Source organism: Phocoena phocoena, chromosome 11, assembly GCF_963924675.1.
Source record: "Phocoena phocoena chromosome 11, mPhoPho1.1, whole genome shotgun sequence".
Taxonomy (NCBI): Eukaryota; Metazoa; Chordata; class Mammalia; order Artiodactyla; family Phocoenidae; genus Phocoena; species Phocoena phocoena.
This window is the reverse complement of record NC_089229.1, coordinates 46,644,069-46,666,967: the sequence shown is the minus strand read 5'-3', so window position 1 is coordinate 46,666,967 and position 22,899 is coordinate 46,644,069. Positions and strand designations below refer to the sequence as shown.

General features: G+C 40.9%; 1 protein-coding gene across 1 annotated transcript in view; it reads left to right on the top strand.

Moving 5' to 3' along the window:
• KCNMB4 (potassium calcium-activated channel subfamily M regulatory beta subunit 4) overlaps positions 1-22,899 on the top strand; it is a 63,104-nt gene that overhangs the window by 24,286 nt on the left and 15,919 nt on the right. Inside the window, exon 2 of the mRNA XM_065887866.1 lies at positions 2,573-2,700. Coding sequence (XP_065743938.1) covers positions 2,573-2,700 — 128 coding nt within the window. The remainder of the gene's footprint in view (positions 1-2,572; positions 2,701-22,899) is intronic.

The following is a 22,899-nucleotide window of genomic DNA, read 5'->3' as shown; positions in this document are numbered from 1 at the left end:
CATAGAGTGTCATTCAGTAGAGACGTTTCTTTTAAATCCATTTCTTCCTTCCACCCCCACCAAAACTGAATAGTAAAGAATTCAGGCTGAGTTAACTTGCAAAATTGTAAAATCTGCTTTAATTACATTTGGTTATTCGTTGTTATTCCCTAAAATGTCTAGTATACCTCTTGTGTTGAGTATGCCCATTGCAAAAAGAGCTCTGATGATTTTTTGGGTTTCATACCTCACGGCTTCTGCCTCCAAATCTAGAAATTTCTCCTTTCTACAAAGAGCACAGTCATTTGGTGCCTACTCTCACTTTACAAACTACTTGACCATGATATAGAAAAAGAATTTTTAACAGCAAGAAAGGAAATGTCCAGCACATTATAGGAAATAAACAATAGGAAAATCAGAGGCCCCTTTTGAACATTTTCCTAATGCAAAATACAGGTCCCCAAGTAAGACCTACTACACTTGTCCTTCTTGCTGGCTGGAATGGTGGCTTCATCAAGCTTCCCAGCCATCTCTCCAGTGGGCAGGATCTCTTTCGGGAAAAACGCTGCAACGGTGTTTGTAGTCCTGCCTTCTTCTGGGTCCTTTCTTGCTTGTATCTCCAAGAAGAGAATCATAGAGATGTAGAGATCGAAATTATTTTGGAGATTTAACAGATTAGAAGAAATGAAATCCAGAAAAAGAAAGTGATTTACTCAAGTCTAAACATGTAACAAATAATAGGACTGGAGCCCTATCTAATGGTCTCCATTGCCTCTAAGCCTAGCTATTGCTTTGAAGAACTCAGAATTCATAATTTCACAGAACTTTTTAGCTTTATACTGTTGTTATTAGTAGAAGTGAAACTATATATGCAGAAGATAAATGTGCAGTGATTCAAGCATTGAGACGATATTTGCATAACATGTTGTGAATTCGTTACATATAACAAAAATAAACAAATTTACTAAAATTTAAAATGTTCATATATATTTTTAAAATGTTTAATTTAACCACTGTGAAAATAGTTTCACCGCCTTGAATAAGATGTATCTAAGTGTGTTATTATTTTTATTTTTTGCGGTACGCGGGCCTCTCACTGTTGTGAACTCTCCCGTTGCGGAGCACAGGCCCCGGACGCGCAGGCTCAGAGGCCATGGCTCACGGGCCTAGCTTCTCTGCGGCATGTGGGATCTTCCCCGACCGGGGCACGAACACGTGTCCGCTGCATCGGCAGGCGGACTCTCAACCACTGCACCACCAGGGAAACCCCTAAGTGTGTTATTATTAATTAATTTTACCAACATTTTTGAAACTTCACTGTAATCAGGTATAGTCCTAAGTTTAAAGACAGAAGAGAAAAAAATAGCCCTTGTCCCAACTTGCCAACAAATTGGAGAGGCTGACATAAAACAGACAAGTATGATACTGTGTGATTCCAAGTGGCAGACTTGGGAGCAAGTGCTTCTGTACGTCTGCATCCCGGGCTCAAGTGAGGACGAGGACAGGGCAGGGACCTCATGGAGAGCTTTATACATCGTACTAAAAAGTTTGTATTTTACTAGAAAATAGTGATAAGGCATTGACAAATTATATGCTCTAAAATAATGCAACTCGAATTATACTCTAGAGCTAATGGATTTTTTCCTGCTTCTTAATAATGAACGCCTTTGTAAAAACATCTGAGAGTAAAATGTGATGAATCACCAGACTCTAGTTCTAGCTGTAGAGCTAACAGAAATCTCAGTTTCCTCATCTGTAGGTTGGGCATCAGTAGAGGATTGTTGTAGGAAGTACAGGAAGTCAGCCCTCTTAAGCACTTATTACAGTGTCTTGCATAGTAAACACTCAACAACTGTAAACTGACATCATCTTCATCTTGATCATCATCATGATGAAAGACTGAAATGGAGAAAATGGATTAGAATGCTAAGGGTTAATTTTAACACCTAAGGTTAAGAGCAGTTTTCTAATTCTGCTGAGTCTATATTGCTTAGAGTAATAAAGTCCCTTCCGAGAGAACTACTTTGTCAGAGGCATGGCTAGAAAAAGGGCATCAGTTAGCAAAATGCATTGATCCTATACTTGAGAGGAAATTTTCTGTTGATTTTGTTGTCCAAGAAAATGTAAGAAAAGAAAACCGGAGTTTCAGCAGTTGAGAGCAGTGTCTGTGGAGAGCTATGTGCTTGATTTGTTAGTTAAAAGTGGAAGAAGAAAATATCAAGGTCTATTAGAGATTGGGGATAAAAATTAAGTTTTGTGTTACCTCCCTTTGTTGATTGGCAGGCCCTCAAAGACAGAGTATATTATGCTTTAAATTCACTAATAAATTGTAACTAATTGTTTATAAAGTATCTTTATACTGTAATGACTGAAAGTTATTTTTGGCTGTACTTTTGTTTTCGGAATACTTTCTGTAATTGCGCCAAATTCAAAACTTGAAATATAGTTTCGGAATTTCAATTTGGTTAAATTAACAATTAAGTAGGTCAGAATTAGATTTACCATCAGCATAATGCCATCTGTCTATTAAAAAGGACTACATTTCAATATTCTATAGAATAATAGGTTTACTTTCTGTGTTCTGTTTTGTTAGTGCTCCTATATCCCTCCCTGTAAGAGAGAAAATCAGAAGAACTTGGAAAGTGTCATGAATTGGCAACAGTACTGGAAAGATGAGATTGGTTCCCAGCCATTTACTTGCTATTTTAATCAATTTCAAAGGTAAGCCAATATTTACATGTGCATATTAAAGTTGTTTGTAGCCTCTGTAGTTTATTATATTAGTAAATCATAGAGTGGGCTCATTTGGCAAAATATACAACGTGGAGATAGTCTCAACTCTTTCTAGCATGTAGCTAGGGAAGCCCTTTCTTATTCTACAGGTTGGGTGGCATGTAAAGAATCTGCCAGCCAAAAAAAAGAGAGAACCTGTATCATAGAGTTTTCCCTCTGCGTACACTAAGAAAGTGCCTTTAGGTAAGAACATTGTATACTAGGAATGTTCCCTGAGAATTATAGATTAATGCACACAAACCGAACAATGTGCAGATTTATCAGCATTTTGGGCTACATCAAATCTTATCTTTCTTTTTCCTTTCTGTTCTGACCAAGTACCCATAAAATGAGTTCACACCATTATAACTTTACTTGTCTTGGAGAGAACTCAAGTTATGCCATATAGCAATGAATTCTTCAGTTCCCAACCAGATTAACCATAGTAATTTGCTCATCAAACATTTATTGCGTATTGAGTATTCTCAACTCCTTGCTGTACATCTCCACTTGGGAGTTCCAAAGTTAGGTCAGACTTTCTCTTCCTCCCATAGTTCCCTCTCTTAGTGAATGGCACTATCGTCCCCTCGTTTGCAGAGTCCAGAAACTTTGAGTAATTCTTAACTCATTTTCTCCTTTACACTCTATAACCTGTATTCACCATCCTGTTGATTTTACCCCTATATTAACTCTTCTCTGCCTTCCCTCTGCCACTGTTTTAGTTCAGATTCATATTATTTCTCAGCCCTATTAACACAATAGTCTTCTAACCAGTCCTTCTACCTCTGCCCTGCACCCCCCTCCAGGACATTCTCCACGTTGCTGCCAAGGCGATCTTTCTAAAACGTGAGTCTGATCAGGTTACTCCTCATAGTTTTCAGAGTAAAGTCCAAACATCTTGGCATGGCCTATGTATGTGTCTGTTGTTGTGTAACAAGCCACCCCAAATCTAGTGGCCTACTGCGACGGTGATTTATTATTTCTTAGATCCTGTGGGTTGGCTGGGAAGTTCATCTGCTGGTTCTTCACATGATGGCTGGACTAGCTGCGTGGTCCACGAGGGCATGGACCCTCCCTCACATGCCCAGCACTTGGTGCTGGCAGCTCAGGCATCACCGTTCTCCACCTGGCCTCTCATCTGCCAGCAGGCTAGATTGCCTGCCTTCCAATATGGCAGCCTCAGGACAGCGTTTAAAGAGAGCCAGGCCTTGGCTCTGGAACTCACGTCACATCCCTTTTGACATGTTCTGTTGGTCGAAGCAAGTCATGAAGCCAGCCAGATTCATGGGGTATTGAAATAGACTTTGCGGTACACGGGCCTGTCACTACTGCGGCCTCTCCCGTTGCGGAGCACAGGCTCCAGACGCGCAGGCTCAGTGGCCATGGCTCAAGGGCCCAGCCGCTCCGTGGCACGTGGGATCTTCCCGGACTGGGGCACGAACACGTGTCCCCTGCATTGGCAGGTGGACTCTCAACCACTGTGCCACCAGGGAAGCCCAGACTCTGCTTCTTGATAGAAGAAGTGGCAACGGTTTTGTGGCCATATTTAATCTAGTTCACAGCATACAGGCCTCCTCAAGTTCTTGCCCCAGACTCCCTCCTCTCCAGCTTCATCTCCATACTCGTATTATTTGCAGTAGCCATTCTGAACTATAGGAAGTTCTATGAATATCTTATGCTTTTATATCCATGCCTATTTATTTGTTTCTCCTGCTTCTTGACTGCCTTGCTGAAGACTCTCCTCTGATTATCACCTTCTCTGGACTGCTTTCCTTGATCTTCAAGTTTGGTTTATTTGCATATCAGTTAGGATACCATCTGCTTCAGGTCAACAGAAAACTGACTCAAAATAGCATAAACAGTTAGGAAATTTATTACTTCACACAGCCAAAAATGCACAGGTGGACCAATAGTAGGGTAGTTTGATACAATGACTTGACGGCCTCATCAAGAATGCCGCTCCTTTCTAGATCTCAGTTTTACCTCCCAGTGGCTCCCCTCGTGGATACAGTGTTGCTTGCTGTGGTTCCAGATGTCACAGCCAGGCACAGCAGTGTCCAAAGGCAGAAAGAAACCTATCTCTCCTGGTATATTTTTCTTAAGATTAGGAAACCTTTTCCCAACTTCCCACAGCCAGCCTCCCCTCAGGTGTCCTTGCCTACACCTAAACCAATCGCAAGAAAGAACAATTAGAATCTACCTCTGAGATGGGTATAAGGCAGTGTCTCCTAAATCATGTGGAGGAAGGTTGTACAGAAGGGGGCAGAATTTGTGGAACAACCAAAAGTGCCAGCTATAAGGTGTATCTCCCATGTTGTGTATAGAGCTCTTTCTCAGAGGTTTGCAACCCTCACTATCGTAACTATACCAGAAGAGCTTTTAAAAAAATGCATCACAGACCAATTAAATTAGAATTTGGGGTGGTTGAACCTAGGCATTAGCATTCCTTTAAATTGATTAAAAAATTGATTCCAGGGATTCTAATATACGACCAGGAGAAAGAGTGGCCAGATGTGGAGAGGAAAGTGAAAAGACTTGGAAGGGGGAGTGTTTTAAGGGGAAAGGGGTAATCAAGACAGACTACTGGGAAGTCATCAGCTGTGGCAATTAGGAGCGTGTGAGTGATCTTTGTGAACACGGTTTAGGTACTGTCTTAAAGCACAGGGTTTGAAATCATTTTGTATTAGCCTGAGGTGAGACTGTGAAGGCTTTACGAAGTGCAGACTCCTTTTTCTAGAAGTTTGCCATGACTGGAAAAAGAATTTGGGGGAGGAGATGAGTAACTGAGAGGAATGGATACAGAGAAATGAGACAGGTATGGACTAAAGCTGCTGAGGAAGAAGGAAACATTGACCACAGATAGTAAATAAGGCAAAAAGGGAACACGCCCTGAAGAAAACAAGATAAGATGAAACAAAAAGGTCAAGTGGGGATATGTTTTTCTGTGAGGTGGGAGCACAGCAACAGGAAATAGGCACCAGCAGTCAAGACAGTTTGATACTGAACCCACCACTGTCTGAACCAGGTGAGCCTTTAAGCTTCCAAGCGCTGGACCAGAAGCTGGTTTCTGAGCATCCATGACCTTAGCTTGCAGGTGGAAGCAGACAGGTGCCCCCTCCCATGGGCTGTCCTGCCCTGCCCAGCTGCTGGTCATTTCTTAACTTCCCCTCACTCCCCACTCAGGCACCGAGTTTTCTAAAGGCTAGCAACCCCATTTGGCCTCCTGTTAGGGCGTGAACTCTGACTACCTTCAGAGCCCAACCAATCAGGACCATTCCCTGGAATAGTGAGAACTCTCTGAAAAGAGCTCACCCTGCATGATGCATCAATTGTATTAACTTCAGTAGCAGTACACTTAAGCCCCCCATTCCTCGTTCAGAACGGATACCCATTCCTTATCCATCATCTGGCAGTCCCATTTTCAGACTGTCGGTGTGTAGCTAGAAGTGGGGGTGGTCTGTCACAACTCAGAAGCACTCAAGACATAATTTTTAAGTGACTTTGGGAAAACAGAACTTTGGAGTTTTGGCTCTTTTACTGTGACATTTGCAAGAGGAAACAAGAATGCTGGTTGTAGGTGTGAAAAATGGCAGCTCCTTGGTGCCATCTACTCTTAGTACACTTTTTACTACTGCTAAATACGAAATAAAAATAGACTTACTGTAGAGACTCCCAGATGCTCTTGATCAGATGAACTTTATATTTAAAGTAACCTTTAGATTTCACTCAAATTCGGGAAATTAGGGAGAAGAGGTACCAAGAAGTTTCCATTTTCAAGAAAAGGGTGTTATTTTAAAAATCTAAGGCAAAGATGATTGAAGTCTTAGCTTTCCATTGTTGAAGCCTTATTTAGGTGAGGTATACTCAGGAATAGAATCTGCGGTGGCCAGAGCAGCCACCAGCAGCCATGCCTGCCATGGCAGGACAGTCCCCATGCAGTCGCTCCCTCCTTCTGCACCAAGGAGCACCAAGGAGGTGCTGCTGGCGTGACGTCATGCCCAGGGCTCAGTGGAAGCTGTCCCGGGCTGCCTCCGTTCATGATCTTCCTCTACAACCTTTGGGCTCGTCTCCTTCAACCTCGAGGCTCACAATCTCCATACAATGTGTAGATTTTTATTTTACACTTTTTGCTAAGGTCACACTTTAGGTAAGGTCACACTTACCCTCCCTATACCATTCTTTTCTCTTCTTAGCCTTTTCTTGGCTTATCCTTTCTCAGCAAAACCTGTGTGATGCCCCCTTACCAAGTTTGTTTTGAAAGCCCCATTCCATTGCTAGAAAGTATCTCTGTAGTCTTAGTCTGTCCATACAATTCTCCTCCCTCATCTTTGCCTTCACCAGCTTCCCCTTGAAGAGGGTGTGTCCCTGGAAAATGGTTACTCATTCCTTGGGTATGTTACTCTGACCTACCTGTGCCTCCATTCCCTTTGTAGAGGGAGAAATAATAAGGTTATTGTGAGGTTATCAATGAGATGACATGTGCCTACCTGTACTAATTCCTATAAAAGTTTTTGCTATTATTATTTTTATTACTCTTTTTTTTAAACATCTTTATTGGAGTATAATTGCTGTACATTGTTGTGTTAGTTTCTGCTGTATAACAAAGTGAATCAGCTATACATATATCCCCATACCCCTCCGTCTTGCATCTCCCTCCCACCCTCCCTATCCCACCCCTTTAGGTGGTCACAGAGCACCAATCTGATCTCCCTGTGCTATGCAGCTGCTTCCCACTAGCTATCTATTTTACATTTGGTAGTATATATATGTCCATGCCACTCTCTCACTTCGTCCCAGCTTACCCTTCCCCCTCCCCCGTCCTCAAGTCCATTCTCTACGTCTGCATCGTTATTTCTGTCCTACCCCTAGGTTCATCAGACCATATTTTCTTTTTTTTTCTTAATTCCATATATATGTGTTAGCATACGGTATTTGTTTTTCTCTTTCTGACTTACTTCACTCTGTATGACAGACTCTAGGTCCATCCACCTCACTACAAATAACTCAGTTTCATTTCTTTTTATGGCCGAGTAATATTCCATTGTATATATGTGCCACATCTTCTTTATCCATTCATCTGTCAATGGACACTTAGGTTGCTTCCATGTCCTGGCTATTGTAAATAGTGCTGCAATGAACATTGTGGTACATGAATCTTTTTGAGTTATGGTTTTCTCGGGGTATATGCTCAGTAGTGGGACTGATGGGTCATATGGTAGTTCTGTTTTTAGATTTTTAAGGAACCTCCATACTGTTCTCCATAGTGGCTGTATCAATTTACATTCCCACCAACAGTGTAGGAGGGTTCCCTTTTCTCCACACCCTCTACAGCATTTATTGTTTGTAGATTTTTTTTTTTTTTTGGCGGTACGCAGGCCTCTCACTGTTGTGGCCTCTCCCGTTGCAGAGCACAGGCTCTGGACGCGCAGGCTCAGCAGCCTTGGCTCACGGGCCCAGCCGCTCTGCGGCATGTGGAATCTTCCCGGACTGGGGCACGAACCCGTGTCCCCTGCATCGGCAGGCGGACTCTCAACCACTGTGCCACCAGGGAAGCCCTGTTTGTAGATTTTTTGATGATGGCCATTCTGACCAGTGTGAGGTGATACCTCATTGTAGTTTTGATTTGCAGTTCTCTAATGATTAGTGATGCTGAGCATCCTTTCATGTGTTTGTTGGCGATCTATATATCTTCTTTGGAGAAATGTCTATTTAGGTGTTCTACCCATTTTTGGATTGGGTTTTTTGTTTTCTTGATATTGAGCTGCTTGAGTGGCTTGTATATTTTGGAGATTAATCCTTTGTCAGTTGCTTCATTTGCAAATATTTCCTCCCATTCTGAGGGTTATCTTTTCGCCTTATGTTTTCCTTTGCTGTGCAAAAGCTTTTAAGTTTCATTGGGTCCCATTTGTTTATTTTTATTTCCATTTCTCTAGGAGATGGGCCAAAAAGGATCTTGCTGTGATTTATGTCATAGAGTGTTCTGCCTATGTTTTCCTCTAAGAGTGTTATAATGTCTGGCCTTACACTTAGGACTTTAATCCATTTTGAGTTTATTTTTGTGTATGGTGTTAGGGAGTGTTCTAATTTCATTCTTTTCCACCTAGCTGTCCCGTTTTCCCAGCACCACTTATTGAAGAGGCTGTCTTTTCTCCATTGTATATTCTTGCCTCCTTTATTAAAGATAGGGCGACCATATGTGCATGGGTTTATCTCTGGGCTTTCTATCCTGTTCCATTAATCTGTATTTCTGTTTTTCTGCCAGTACCATACTGTCTGGATTCCTGTAGCTTTGTAGTATAGTCTGAAGTCAGGGACCCTGATTCCTCCAGCTCCATTTTTCTTTCTCAAGATTGCTTTGGCTATTCGGGGTCTTTTGTGTTTCCATACAAATTGTGAACTTTTTTGTTCTAGTTCTGTGAAAAATGCCATTGGTAGTTTGATAGGGATTGCACTGAATCTGTAGATTGCTTTAGGTAGTAGAGTCATTTTCACAATGTTTATTATTCCATTCGAAGAACATGGTATATCTCTCCATCTGTTTGTATCATCTTTAATTTCTTTCATCAGTGTCTTATAGTTTTCTGCATGCAGGTCTTTTGTCTCCTTAGGTAGGTTTATTCCTAGGTATTTTATTCTTTTTGTTTCAGTGGTAAGTGGGAGTGTTTCCTTAATTTCTCTTTCAGATTTTTCATCATTAGTGTATATGCATGATTTCTGTGCATTAATTTTGTACCTGCTACTTTACCAAATTCATTGATTAGCTCTAGTAGTTTTCTGGTGGCATCTTTAGGATTCTCTATGTATAGTATCATGTCATCTGCAAACAGTGACAGTTTTACTTCTTCTTTTCCAATTTGTATTCCTTTTATTTCTTTTTCTTCTTTGATTGCTGTGGCTAAAACTTCCAAAACTATGTTGAATAATAGGGGTGAATGTGGACAACTTTGTCTTGTTCCTGATCTTAGTGGAAATGGTTTCAGTTTTTCACCATTGAGAATGATGTTGGCTGTGGGTTTGTCATATATGGCCTTTATTATGTTGAGGTAAGTTCCCTCTATGCCTACTTTCTGGAGAGTTTTTATCATAAATGGGTGTTGAATTTTGTCAAAAGCTTTTTCTGCATCTATTGAGATGATCATATGGTTTTTATCCTTCAATTTGTTAATGTGTTTCACATTGATTGATTTGCGTATATTGAAAACTCCTTGCATTCCTGGGATAAACCCCACTTGATCATGGTGTATGATCCTTTTAATGTGCTGTTGGATTCTGTTTGCTAGTATTTTGTTGAGGATTTCTGCATCTATGTTCATCAGTGATATTAGCCTATAGTTTTCTTTCTTTGTGACATCTTTGTCTGGTTTTGGTATCAGGGCGATGGTAGCCTCATAGAATGAGTTTGGGAGTGTTCCTCCCTCTGCCATATTTTGGAAGAGTTTGAGAAGGATAGGTGTTAGTTCCTCTCTAAATGTTTGATAGAATTCTCCTGTGAAGCCATCTGGTCCTGGGCTTTTGTTTGTTGGAAGATTTTTAATCACAGTTTAAATTTCAGTGCTTGTGATTGGTCTGTTTATATTTTCTATTTCTTCCTGGTTCAGTCTTGGAAGGTTGTGCATTTCTAAGAATTTGTCCATTTCTTCCAGGTTGTCCATTTTATTGGCATATAGTTGCTAGTAGTAATCGCTCATGACCCTTTGTATTTCTGCTGTGTCAGTTGTTACTTCTCCTTTTTCATTTCTAATTCTATTGATTTGAGTCTTCTCCCTTGTTTTCTTGATGAGTCTGGCTAATGGTTTATCAATTTTGTTTATCTTCTCAAAGAACCAGCTTTTAGTTTTATTGATGTTTGCTGTCGTTTCCTTCATTTCTTTTTCATTTATTTCTGATCTTTATGATTTCTTTCCTTCTGCTAACTTTGAGGGTTTTTTTGTTCTTCTTTCTCTAATTGCTTTAGGTGTAAGGTTAGGTTGTTTATTTGAGATGTTTCTTGTTTCTTGAGGTAGGATTGTATTGCTATAAACTTCCCTCTTAGAGCTGCTTTTGCTGCATCCCATAGGTTTTGGGTCATCGTGTTTTCATTGTCATTTGTTTCCAGGTATTTTTTGATTTCCTCTTTGATTTCTTCACTGACCTCTTGGTTATTTAGTGGCATATTGTTTAGCCTACATGTATTTGTATTTTTTACAGTTTTTTTTTCCTGTAATTGATGTCTAGTCTCATAGTGTTGTGGTCGGAAAAGATACTTGATATGATTTCAATTTTCTTAAATTTACCATGGCTTGATTTGTGACAGAAGATATGATCTATCCTGGAGAATGTTTCATGAGCACTTGAGAAGAAAGTGTATTCTGTTGTTTTGGGATGGAATGTCCTATAAATATCAATTAAATCCATCTTGTTTAATGTGTCATTTAAAGCTTGTGTTTCCTTATTTACTTTCATTTTGGTTGATCTATCCATTGATGAAAGTGGGGTGTTAAAGTCCCCTACTATGGTTGTGTTACTGTCAATTTCCCCTTTTATGGCTGTTAGCATTTGCCTTATGTATTGAGGTGCTCATATGTTGGGTGCATAATTATTTACAATTGTTATATCTTCTTCTTGGATTGATCCCTTGATCATTATGTAGTGTCCTTCTTTGTTTCTTGTAATAGTCTTTATTTTAAAGTCTATTTTGTCTGATATGAGAATTGCTGCTCCAGCTTTCTTTTGATTTCCATTTGCATGGAATATCTTTTCCATCCCCTCACTTTCAGTCTGTATGTGTCCCTAGGTCTGAAGTGGGTCTCTTGTAGACAGCATATATACGGGTCTTGTTTTTGTGTCCATTCAGCCAGTCTATGTCTTTTGGTTGGAGCATTTAATCCATTTACATTTAAGGTAATTATTGAGTTGTATGTTCCTATTACCATTTTCTTAATTGTTTTGGGTTTGTTATTGTAGGTCTTTTCCTTCTCTTGTGTTTCCTGCCTAGAGAAGTTCCTTTAGCATTTGTTGTAAAGCTGGTTTGCTTGTGCTGAATTCTCTTAGCTTTTGCTTGTCTGTAAAGGTTTTAATTTCTCCATCAGATCTGAATGAGATCCTTGCTGGGTAGAGTAATCTTGGTTGTAGGTTTTTCCCTTTCATCACTTTAAATATGTCCTGCCACTCCCTTCTGGCTTGTAGAGTTTCTGCTGAAAGATCAGCTGTTAACCTTATGGGGATTACCTTGTATGTTATTTGTTGCTTTTCCCTTGCTGCTTTCAATATTTTTTCTTTGTATTTAATTTTTGATAGTTTGAGTAATATGTGTCTCGACGCGTTTCTCCTTGGATTTATCCTGTATAGGACTGTCTGTGCTTCCTGGACTTTCCCATGTTAGGGAAGTTTTCCACTATAATCTCTTCAGATATTTTCCCTGTCCCTTTCTTTTTCTCTTCTTCTTCTGGGACCCCTATAATTCAAATGTTGGTGCATTTAATGTTGTCCCAGAGGTCTCTTGAGACTGTCCTCAATTCCTTTCATTCTTTTTCTTTATTCTGCTCTGCAGTAGTTATTTCCACTATTTTATCTTCCAGGTCACTTATCTGTTCTTCTGCCTCAATTATTCTGCTATTGATTCCTTCTAGAGAATTTTTAATTTCATCTGTTGTGCTGTTCATGATTGTTTGTTTGCTCTTTAGTTCTTCTAGGTCCTTGTTAAACATTTCTTGTATTTTCTCCATTCTATTTCCAAGATTTTGGATCATCTTTACTATCATTACTCTGAATTCTTTTTCAGGTAGACTGCCTATTTCCTCTTCATTTGTTTGGCCTGGTGAGTTTTTACCTTGCTCCTTCACCTGCTATGTATTTTTCTGTCTTTTCATTTTGCTTAACTTACTGTGTTTGGGGTCTCCTTTTCTCAGGCTGCACGTTCGTAGTTCCCGTTGTCTTTGGTGTCTGCCCTCAGTGGGTACGGTTGGTTCAGTGGGTTGTGTAGGCTTCCTGGTGGAGGGGACTGGTGCCTGTGTTCTGGTGGATGAGGCTGGCTCTTGTCTTTCTGTTGGGCAGGACCATGTCCGGTGGTGTGTTTTGGGGTGTCTGTGAACTTATTATGATTTTTGGCAGCCTCTCTGCTAATGGGTGGGGTTGTGTTTCTGTCTTGCTAGTTTTTTAGCACAGGGTGTCCAGCACTGGTGCTTGCTGGTCTTTGAGTGGATCTGGGTCTTAGCATTGAGATGGAGATCTCTGGGAGAGCTCTTACTGATTGATATTATGTGGGGCCGGGAGGTCTCTGGTGGACCAGTGTCCTGAACTCGGCTCTCCCACCTCGGAGACTCATGCCTGACATCAGGCCAGAGCAGCAAGACCCTGTCAGCCACACGGCCAGGTACGTGAGGAATTTCTTGCCTTTTGGGAAGTCTGAGGTGTTCTACCAGCATTCAGTAGGTGTTCTGTAGGAGTTGTTGCACATGTAGATGTATTTCTGATGTATTTGTGGGGAGGAAGGTGATCTCCACATATTACTCCTCTGTCATCTTGAAGGTCTGTCTAGGAGTAATTTTAATAGTAAGACTTGTAAAGCATCTGTAGGTTGAACTCTTACCTGAAGATGAGCAAGAGGTCCTGATATCACAGCTTCTGATGTCAGTGGAGATCCCTTCCATGTCTCCCTTAATCTGTTCCAAACCACATAGCTGGCAAGATGTCTTTCCGATTCAATTTCCCCTTGATGAATGGATTATTTCTCTGGAAAAAATGAGTTGTTGTGATCCTGCTTGCCTGATGCCAACAGAGTGTCTCGCTTAACCCGCTGCGTCCCTGGTGGCTGAGGAGGGAGGGACAGGGACGCGCACCAGAGACACGGGTGGGCTCCATGCAGAGTGGTGGGCTCTGGGCTCCGGGCTCTGGGGTGGAGGCGGGGATGGGGGCGACAGCAGCACCTCCTCCACTCAGGCGTCTGCCTATTTTTATTACTGTTAATAAGATTTGCCTCAAAGGCCACTGTGTAACCTCTCACCTTTTCAGGTATAATCAGTCACTTCCTCTTCTGAGCTCCTACAGGGCTAGGGTTGCTTTTTTTCACACTGTTATAGAGTTAGTTGAATATGTATCTTTCTCCTTTTATTTTATTTTTTTTTATTTTTTTTTAAATTTATTTATTCATTTATTTATTTTTGGCTGTGTTGGGTCTTCGTTTCTGTGCGAGGGCTTTCTCTAGTTGTGGCAAGCGGGGGCCACTCTTCATCGCGGTGCGCGGGCCTCTCACTGTCGCGGCCTCTCTTGCTGCGGAGCACAGGCTCCAGACGCGCAGGCCTCTCACTGTCGCGGCCTCTCTTGCTGCGGAGCACAGGCTCCAGACGCGCAGGCCTCTCACTGTCGCGGCCTCTCTTGCTGCGGAGCACAGGCTCCAGACGCGCAGAGCTCAGTATTTGTAGCTCACGGGCCCAGCTGCTCCGTGGCACGTGGGATCTTCCCAGACCAGGGCTTGAACCCGTGTCCCCTGCATTGGCAGGCAGACTCTCAACCACTGCGCCACCAGGGAAGCCCTCTCCTTTTATAGATTATGAATTCCTTAATGCAGCAACTGTGTGGCAGTAGGCATCTGTGTTTACATCTACCACTTACTAACTATGTGACCTAGGGGAAATTGTGGAACTTCTTGCTCTTGGTTACCTCATCTATACAATGAGGACAATGTTATCTGTCTTAAGGGTTTTGTTTGTTTGTTTGTTTTGTTTTGGAAAGGATCATATCTGCATAAGAATGAGTACTTAGTAAATGTATGTGCTTTTCTTTCCTTGCTCTGTAAATTTCTAACAACTGGGGTAGAAAAACTAATCAATGAATAGCCCTGTTATTCACTGATTGGAGGCTGAATAAATAATAGAGATTTGATTGATGAGTAAAGCAGTGGAGCACACAAAAATTACAAAAAAGAATGAATTCTATCGTGAAATAAAATAAATACATTGTACTTCTGACACTGAACAGTTATATCCTAATTTTTAAGTTCCTTCAGAGTATGTGGGTCCTATAGTATATATTTTCAACTTAAATTTGCCCTTAGCATTTTAGAGAAAGATGAACATAATGGCCCCAGCTAAAGTTGAGTAGAATGAGCTTTAGAACACAGTTTGAAAGCCATTAAGATAGAAGGTTAAAAGCAATCAATCAGAAAAGGAATGCTCACTTACTTAGGGCTTAGTTTTCATATCTACAAAATTTGATAGATTGATAGATTAAATGATCTCTAAGAGTCCTCTAAGTTCTCAAGTTTTACGATTTTGTGATTCCCTGATTCTGAAGGCTTGTACAATTACAACAGCTTAAGACACTAGATCAAATCCTAATGTTGAGAGAGAAAGAAGATTAGCAAAGAACCAAATGGTTAACAGTCTGGAGCCATTTAGTGGAGGAGCAGACAGTCCTCCTACCTCAACAGTAACTGAGTTTCATAATGATGACACTGAGTCATCAAAAAAGTTAAATTTGGTTCAATATACTCTCCTTAAAAGGCAAGGAAATGTGTAATGCATTTTTAGAAAGATGTTACCAATTATATTTTAATATTTGTATTAGTTTTTATTCAACTTGAAAGGTTAAACTTCAATTATTTGGAAAATTCACTTATGTGAATACCTAGCTCCTCTCCTTGAAGTAAACAATACTGTTTTAGGGGCTGCAGAAGCTTCCTACCACAAATAGATTATCAGTCTTCTATCATGTGTTATCCTTTTCAGTGTCCTAGATTTCATCCATAAAATTACCACCATTTCAGTCATTTACTCTTTCATTTATTCAACAAGCATTTATTAATCACCTGTCTTATACCAAACAACAGTGATCAAAGATAATAAGACTTGGTTTCTGTCTTCAGGGAACTCACTGACTACTATGAAAGACCAACATGTAAATAAACAATTGGAATGTAACTTAGTAAGTGCCATAATTACACACATACACACACACACACACAGTATAGTGCCTGGACCTACTTGAATGGAGATAAGGAGTGGAGAGAGAAAAGCCTTCATAGAGAAAAGTTTGAGCTGTTGTTGTTGTTTTGTTTTGTTTTTTTAAATGAGTAGGAATTTCCCAGATAAATGAAGGCTAGGGAAAGGGATTTCAGGGAAAATAAGGCATTAATATTTGGAATGTTATAGGCAACTGAAAGAAATGTAAGGAGCTACGTATTCCTGGAGAGTGCATTTAGGGGAAAAGTGATAGATGAACCGGCAGAGGTTGAATGAGATAATACTGTGCTCTTATGGCATGCTAAGGTTTTAGACTTTGAGTGTGCACTGGAGTAAAAAGTCACATTTGTACTTGAGGGAGACCAGTCTTGTGGCTGCATGGAAGACAGACTGGATATAAGCCAAAAGTGGAGGAAGGTTAAACAAATTGAAAAGTATCACATCAGTCTAAACAAGGGATGAAAAGAGCTTGGGCAAAGGCAGAATTAGTGGAGAAGGGAAGGAGGGAATGGACATGAGATTGTACAGAAGTGAGATTAAGCATGTAAGTGAGATTGTACTTACATGTTTATATACATGTCTCTGAATACATTTGTAACCAATACAGTGAAAAATGATTGGTCAGTTGTAATTGATTTTGGCTATGTCTTTGCATTTGTTTTCGACTTATGAAGCTCTAAAACCAGATTTCTTTTAATATATTTATAGGTTGAATTTAATTGTTCCATTGGCTTCTAAGCTTTCCTTTTTTTTTTTTTTTTGCGGTACGCAAGCCTCTCACTGATGTGGCCTCTCCCGTTGCGGAGCACAGGCTCCGGACGCGCAGGCTTAGCAGCCATGGCTCATGGGCCCAGCCGCTCCGCGGCATGTGGGATCTTCCCGGACCGGGGCACGAACCCGTGTCGCCTGCATCGGCAAGCGGACTCTCAACCACTGCGCCACCAGGGAAGCTCTAAGCTTTCCTTTTATTTTTTAATAAGACAAATTACTAAAGAAAAAAACCTCATCTTTACTTGCAGGCCTCTTAGGATACAAATGGGGGAAAATGTGCATATAAATATGGGAAGTGATATTTTGAATAAATTCCACAGAGAAATTTTATTGACCTTTGAATGAATTACTAAATACTAGACTTGTTATTTGATAAAAATTTAATTTTAATAGAGCTTTTTACTTCTGTTTTCTGTTTACTCTGAAAAATATTTCTTATAATCTTTCATTAAATAAGAGACTGGTTCTATAGCTGATTTTTAAAGGAATATATTGTTTTTCTTTTTAGGCATTAAGTCCAATGATATATCTTGAGTCTTAAAAAAGAAAACAGTGAATCTGGAATCTTACCAAAATTGAGTCTTTTCTGTATACATTTGTGTTTGGTTCCATATTAAGAGAGATTACATCAGAATTGAAAGCTCTCGTTGGTCTCAAAACCTGTACTTTAAAAAAAAAAAAAAAAAGCAGTGATGGCTGTGCCCTCTCCAGTATGCTATAGAATATGTATGGAATTCACTTCAGTGTTCTTTCAAAGTCTGACACCCAAATGGCTGTACATTACTTAGGATGTAAATTTGAAAGTCTGTTTTCTGATGGTTATTCAAAGTGTTTTTATGCTTGCAAATTCACCTTCTAACAGCTTTCATCATTGTGGCAGTAAAGTTAAGAATTTGATGTTATTAAATCACTTTTCACTTAGGATAGTTTATGTAGCTATTAAACAAAGCTGTGAGGGTATTTGGGAGGAAAACTACAGGAGCTATAGGACAAGTAGGTCACAGAGTGCAGCACCGTCAGATGGTGGAATGCAGGACAGGGCTGTGCGTCAGGAGACTTGAGTTCTATCCATAGCTCTCTTCCTGACTTGGTATATGACCTTGGTCTACTTACTGAAGAGCCCTTGCCTCAGTTTCATCTTGGATAAAATGGGGCCAGAATTAGCCTCTAACACATGTAGAGGGTATCAAATCTGGGAGACATCTCCTAGTCATTTATTCCAACCTGAAGTGAATCCCTGCCACGTTTTTTTTTTTAATAAATTTACTTTATTTATTTATTTTTGGCTGCGTTGGGTCTTCGTTGCTGCTCGTGGGCTTTCTCTAGTTGCGGCGAGTGGGGGCTACTCTTCGTTGCAGTGCGCGGGCTTCTCATTGCGGTGGCTTCTCTTGTTGTGGAGCACGGTCTCTAGGCACGTGGGCTCAGTAGTTGTGGCTTGTGGGCTCTAGAGCGCAGCCTCAGTAGTTGTGGTGCAAGGGCTTAGTTGCTCCGCGGCATGTGAGATCTTCCCAGCAGGGCTCGAACCCGTGTCCTCTGCATTGGCAGGCGGATTCTTAACCACTGCACCACCAGGGAAATCCCCTGTCACTTTTTTTTTAGCGGTACGCGGGCCCCTCACTGTTGTGGCCTCTCCCGTTGCAGGGCACAGGCTCCGGATGCGCAGGCTCAGAGGCCATGGCTCACGGGCCTAGGCGCTCCGCGGCATGCAGGATCTTCCCAGATCGGGGCACGAACCCGTGTCTCCTGCATCGGCAGGCGGACTCTCAACCACTGCGCCACCAGGGAAGCCCCCCTGCCACGTTTTTTGAAAGTATCTTCCATCCTCTACTTTAACAACTTTGGTGACAATGGATGTCATTTCTCCTGAAGCATCCTACTCCATTTCCAAACATTTTTGGTTGTCAGTAATTCATCTGAGGAAATACCTAGAATAGGCACATTCATAGAGATGGAGGTAGATTAGAGGTTATCAGGGACTGGGGGAAGAGGGAAAAGGGAGTCATTGCTTAATGGTTACATAGCTTCCATTTGGGGTGATGGAAAAGTTTTGGAAACATAATGGTGCTGGTTGCACAACATTGTCAATTTAATTAACGCCACTAAATTGTATACTTAAAATGGCAAATTTTATTGCGTGTGTGTGTGTGTGTGTGTGTGTGTACACACATATATATATATATATATTTTTTTTTTTAACCACAATAAAAATAGAAAAACTTCATCTTGGTTAGCCCTATGGTCTCAATAGGAAGGTAGACCATATTATCTGAATTTTACAGAAGAACAAAGAGCCTTTAAGGTCACATGACTAGGGAGGAGCAGAGTAAGTATCTGAACCCAAGTCCTTGACCCTCAAACCAAAGGTGTCCTCCAGTCCACTGCTGCCATTGCAGTTGGGAATAGACTTGTTCTCACTGCTTGTGATGCTCTTCTTCTTCTTCTTCTTCTTCTTTTTTTTAAATTTACTTACTTATTTTGGCTGCACCAGGTCTTAGTTGCAGCACGTGAGATCTTCGTTACAGCATGTGGACTTCTTAGTTGCGGCACGTGGACTCTTAGTTCTGGCATGTGAACTCCTTGTTGCAACATGCATGTGGGATCTAGTTCTGAGATCGAGGGTCGAACCCAGGCCCCCTGCATTGGGAGCGTGGAGTCTTAGCCACTGGACCACCAGGGAAGTCCCTATACATGGTACTCTTAAAGTCTGCCCCTCTCCCCATTTCTAACATTTCACTGTGAGAATGATGTTCTAGATTTAAATGAAAGAATTTAAAATTTATCCCTATATAAATACATACTGTTACTTTTTTACTGATTGTTCCATTCTCATGATTACTTTGAATCTTGATTCTGGCACGCATCATATTTGTTATTTTTTCCATTGTAAAATGTTATCCTAATTGCAAATCAAAATGACTTTAATATCCTTATCTAAATTATTGATAAAATTCCTGGAAAGGACTGATTCATAGGCAGAGACTTGATTCTTTCCCTGGTAATCTTCCTCTGGCCTTACCCAATAATAGCCAATGCCTTCATACCATGCTTACTCTGTTCCAGAAACAGTGCTTTATACATTGAATCTCATTAAATCTGCACAATATCCCTGCAAGGCATTATTGTCATAATTCTCATTTTATACATAAGGGAATGAAGCACAGAGAGGTTGAACAAGTTGCACAGATCACACAGCTGACATGTAGCATAAGCAGGATTCAAACCTGTGCATTCTGCCTCCATAGCCCAGGCTGTCAAGCACTCTGCTTGTACTGCTGCTGACATCAGCCAGGATTCCAGGCCATACTGGGATCGGATAACATCAGGGACTCTATGAAATCTGATCAATGAGATTGCAACTATAACATTCTGTAATTGTACCATTGGTGGCAAAATAATCTGAAATGACAGATGAAGGGACTTGTGCATTTGTATGTGCTATGTCTTCTCCCACGAAACTTGGACTCTGTAATCCTCTTCTTCTTTCATGTTTGCTCAAAAGATATTTCCTTTTTATTTCCCCAGGCACACAGAAGTACTTCTCTTGTATTGCCTCTTCATTTGTACAAATGCATTTTGAAATGTATCTCAACAGTAAACAAACAACAGACATTTACAGAGCACCTGGGGCAAGTGCCTGGCATTGTGCCGGGTGATGGGAATACAGATAGGAGCAGACAGTGTTCTGCCTGCAAGCTTACCAAGCTGGCTCGTGAGAACCAACACACCAGCACAGCCCTGGTGCCTGCCACACTGTAGGTGCTGCAAGTGTTGTTGAATGGCTGAATGGAAGGGAACTGAGTACCAAGGAAGTCTTTTAAGATATTCAGATGTGCACCTGCAAACTGTTTTTGTGCTTTAGATTAAGAGAGGACTGGTTGTGACCATCATGGCTGTTCACTTGGTGAAACTGTAGGATTCCCCACCCTATATCTGTGCGATTCAGTCAGCTTCGGCTACCTTGTGCTGGGATAACAACCTGAAAATCTCAGTAGCTCATAACAATGAGAGTTTATTTCCTGCTTACAGTACCTGTCTGTCTTGGGTCATGTGCAGCTTTGCCCTGTGCCTTTATCACTGTGGGACTCTGGTTAAAGGAGTGGCCCCTCTCTGGGACATCAATATTAGTCTCGCATCAGAGGAAAACAGATTTCCCTAAGACTACTTGTGCCAAAATTTTTTTAGTGATTTTCAAACTCTTCATCATGTTTAGTCCAACAGTCTGATGGCTATGTATGTGTATTTTGAATTTTGAATATCACGTGCTACCAGGGTAAAGTTAAGTTACTGGCACAGCCAAGAGAAACTTTATGATTGACTGATGGGGTCCTTTTAATTACTCAAGTTTAAAAAATTCTATTATTGTACCATAAGTCATCACTTTCATTGTTATGCACATTTCTCTATAAAACTTTTTTCTCCAAACATACGTATAAGCAATTTATCAGTTAGGAAGAGAGCTTGACAATTAATTTAGCTAATTTTACTGGGCTGAAGTACTTCAATATTCGCTCAGTGTACTTTTACCAAGAGAAATAACTACATTACAGACTATAACAAAACAGAACGTAAAGCTATTATTCGTGTACTCTTCACTGTATAACTTAGGGGTTAGGTTGAAGGGTTCATTGCTAACCTTGATAGAAATGCTAACCTGTTTCTATCTTCCTACATGCAGCGGCAAAATATGTATACTCTGCTAATTATTTAATTAAAAAAATAACTGCTTGGTGAGTAATACATTTTAATGAGATGGGTTTTTAACAATTGGGAAATGTCTAGAATGACAAAATTATGATAGAAGTAGCCCTGTTTCCTTCGAGCTTTCATAATAATCAAAAAGCTATGCAATTCACTTTTTCCCCACCCAGAATACATTTTCAGATCCTCTCTTCAGAGCTGCCAAAATAATGGAGCCGTGCTGATGGGAGAGGTATAGATAAGAGAAGAAATTGTGGCAACTGGCTGATTTTTCTTCATTGAGGATCTAATCACAGGGAATTGAACTTCACCTAATCAGACATTACTAGTGATTTCCTGAGATTAAGTTGTGGAACGAGCTAAGGATCTTTTTCAGAGGTCTGGAAAAACTAGAATGTCTCTCACCTGCTTGGGCGCGTTGGTATTGGCTTTACCAGGTGCTGGCAGCATTTCCTAGCATGCTAGGTCCGAAACAGTGCCATGGGTAGGAACAGCAGTGTTGGAAGGCTTCTTGGGGAGGTAAAGCACCCAAGCAGGGCTGGGGCAGGTGAGTCGAAGGAACAGGAACCATCAGTGGCAGTAGTTACACGCACATGGGTTGGTTGGACAGGCTAGAGATCGATTTTTAAATAACCAAGCAGGAAGGGAAGAAAAGAAATGTTGTAATGACAAAAAGCATAGTAAACACGATCGCTTTCTCTTGGAAATTATCTGAAAATAGTTGGCACAGTCGGTGAAAACACAAGCAAATACACATGACTGTTTCTGCAACTGCATCTATGGTATTTACGATCCCAAACAAATACATGTGGCCCTTGAAAGAACGCCCATGAAGTCTAGGATCCTGCTCCCACTCCCACCTCCCCTGCCCCCCCAGATCTGCTTAACTGAAACTCTGTGTTTGCTGGATTTTCATTCCTTTCTTATTCCACTGACATTTACTGAGCTCTCATTTCGAGCTTAGCACAGTGTCATGCTCTTCTAGGTGTGGGAACCACTGGAAAAAATCCAGGCTTTGTTGAGTTGGGCAGACCCACTGAGATCACTGTTCTTTGTGGGGGGGCATTTGCATTCGAACCATGGGTGGGTGGGTGAGCCCTCATTGCTCTGCCCCTCCTTCAATTTTGCTAGTTAAGGAACTCCTGTCATCTTGATTTTATATAAAAAATCATGGGGGAAATGTTTCTTCACCTCCCTTTAAATGCCACATTCCAACTGTATACAATATGCCTAGCATTGTTCAGATGGTAAGAAGATACATTGACATTTGGGGGGATTCCTTACCCGCCTCATTTCCTTGAGAACCAAATTCTGAAGCTCTTGCCAGCCTTACAAATGCCCAATGGAATCCCTGCTCATATGCATATTTCGGGTGCATCAGTATGTTTGTCATCTTCTCCCTGGAAACGGTTTCTCACACCCACGTTGCAAGTGTGTGATCTGTGATTATATCTCCTGCTACTTTTCCATGTCCTCTTTGCCTGGAGGGAGGGATGAGAACATGATTCAGCTTAGGGAAATGATACAAAATGTGGCTATTAAAGTGATCTTTCAAAAGAGTCCTTTTCTATGTGTGCAGTTACTATGCTGAGTTCATCCCAGGTCTTCCTTCACCTGAAACAATGGGAGTAGGTTTGAATCATGGGATCTCAGAATCACGATATTAGACAACCTGGAAGACACCAGCTCAACTGTAAGCCTGTGGCTACCATCTTATTTAATTTCAAAGGGGAACCTCTAC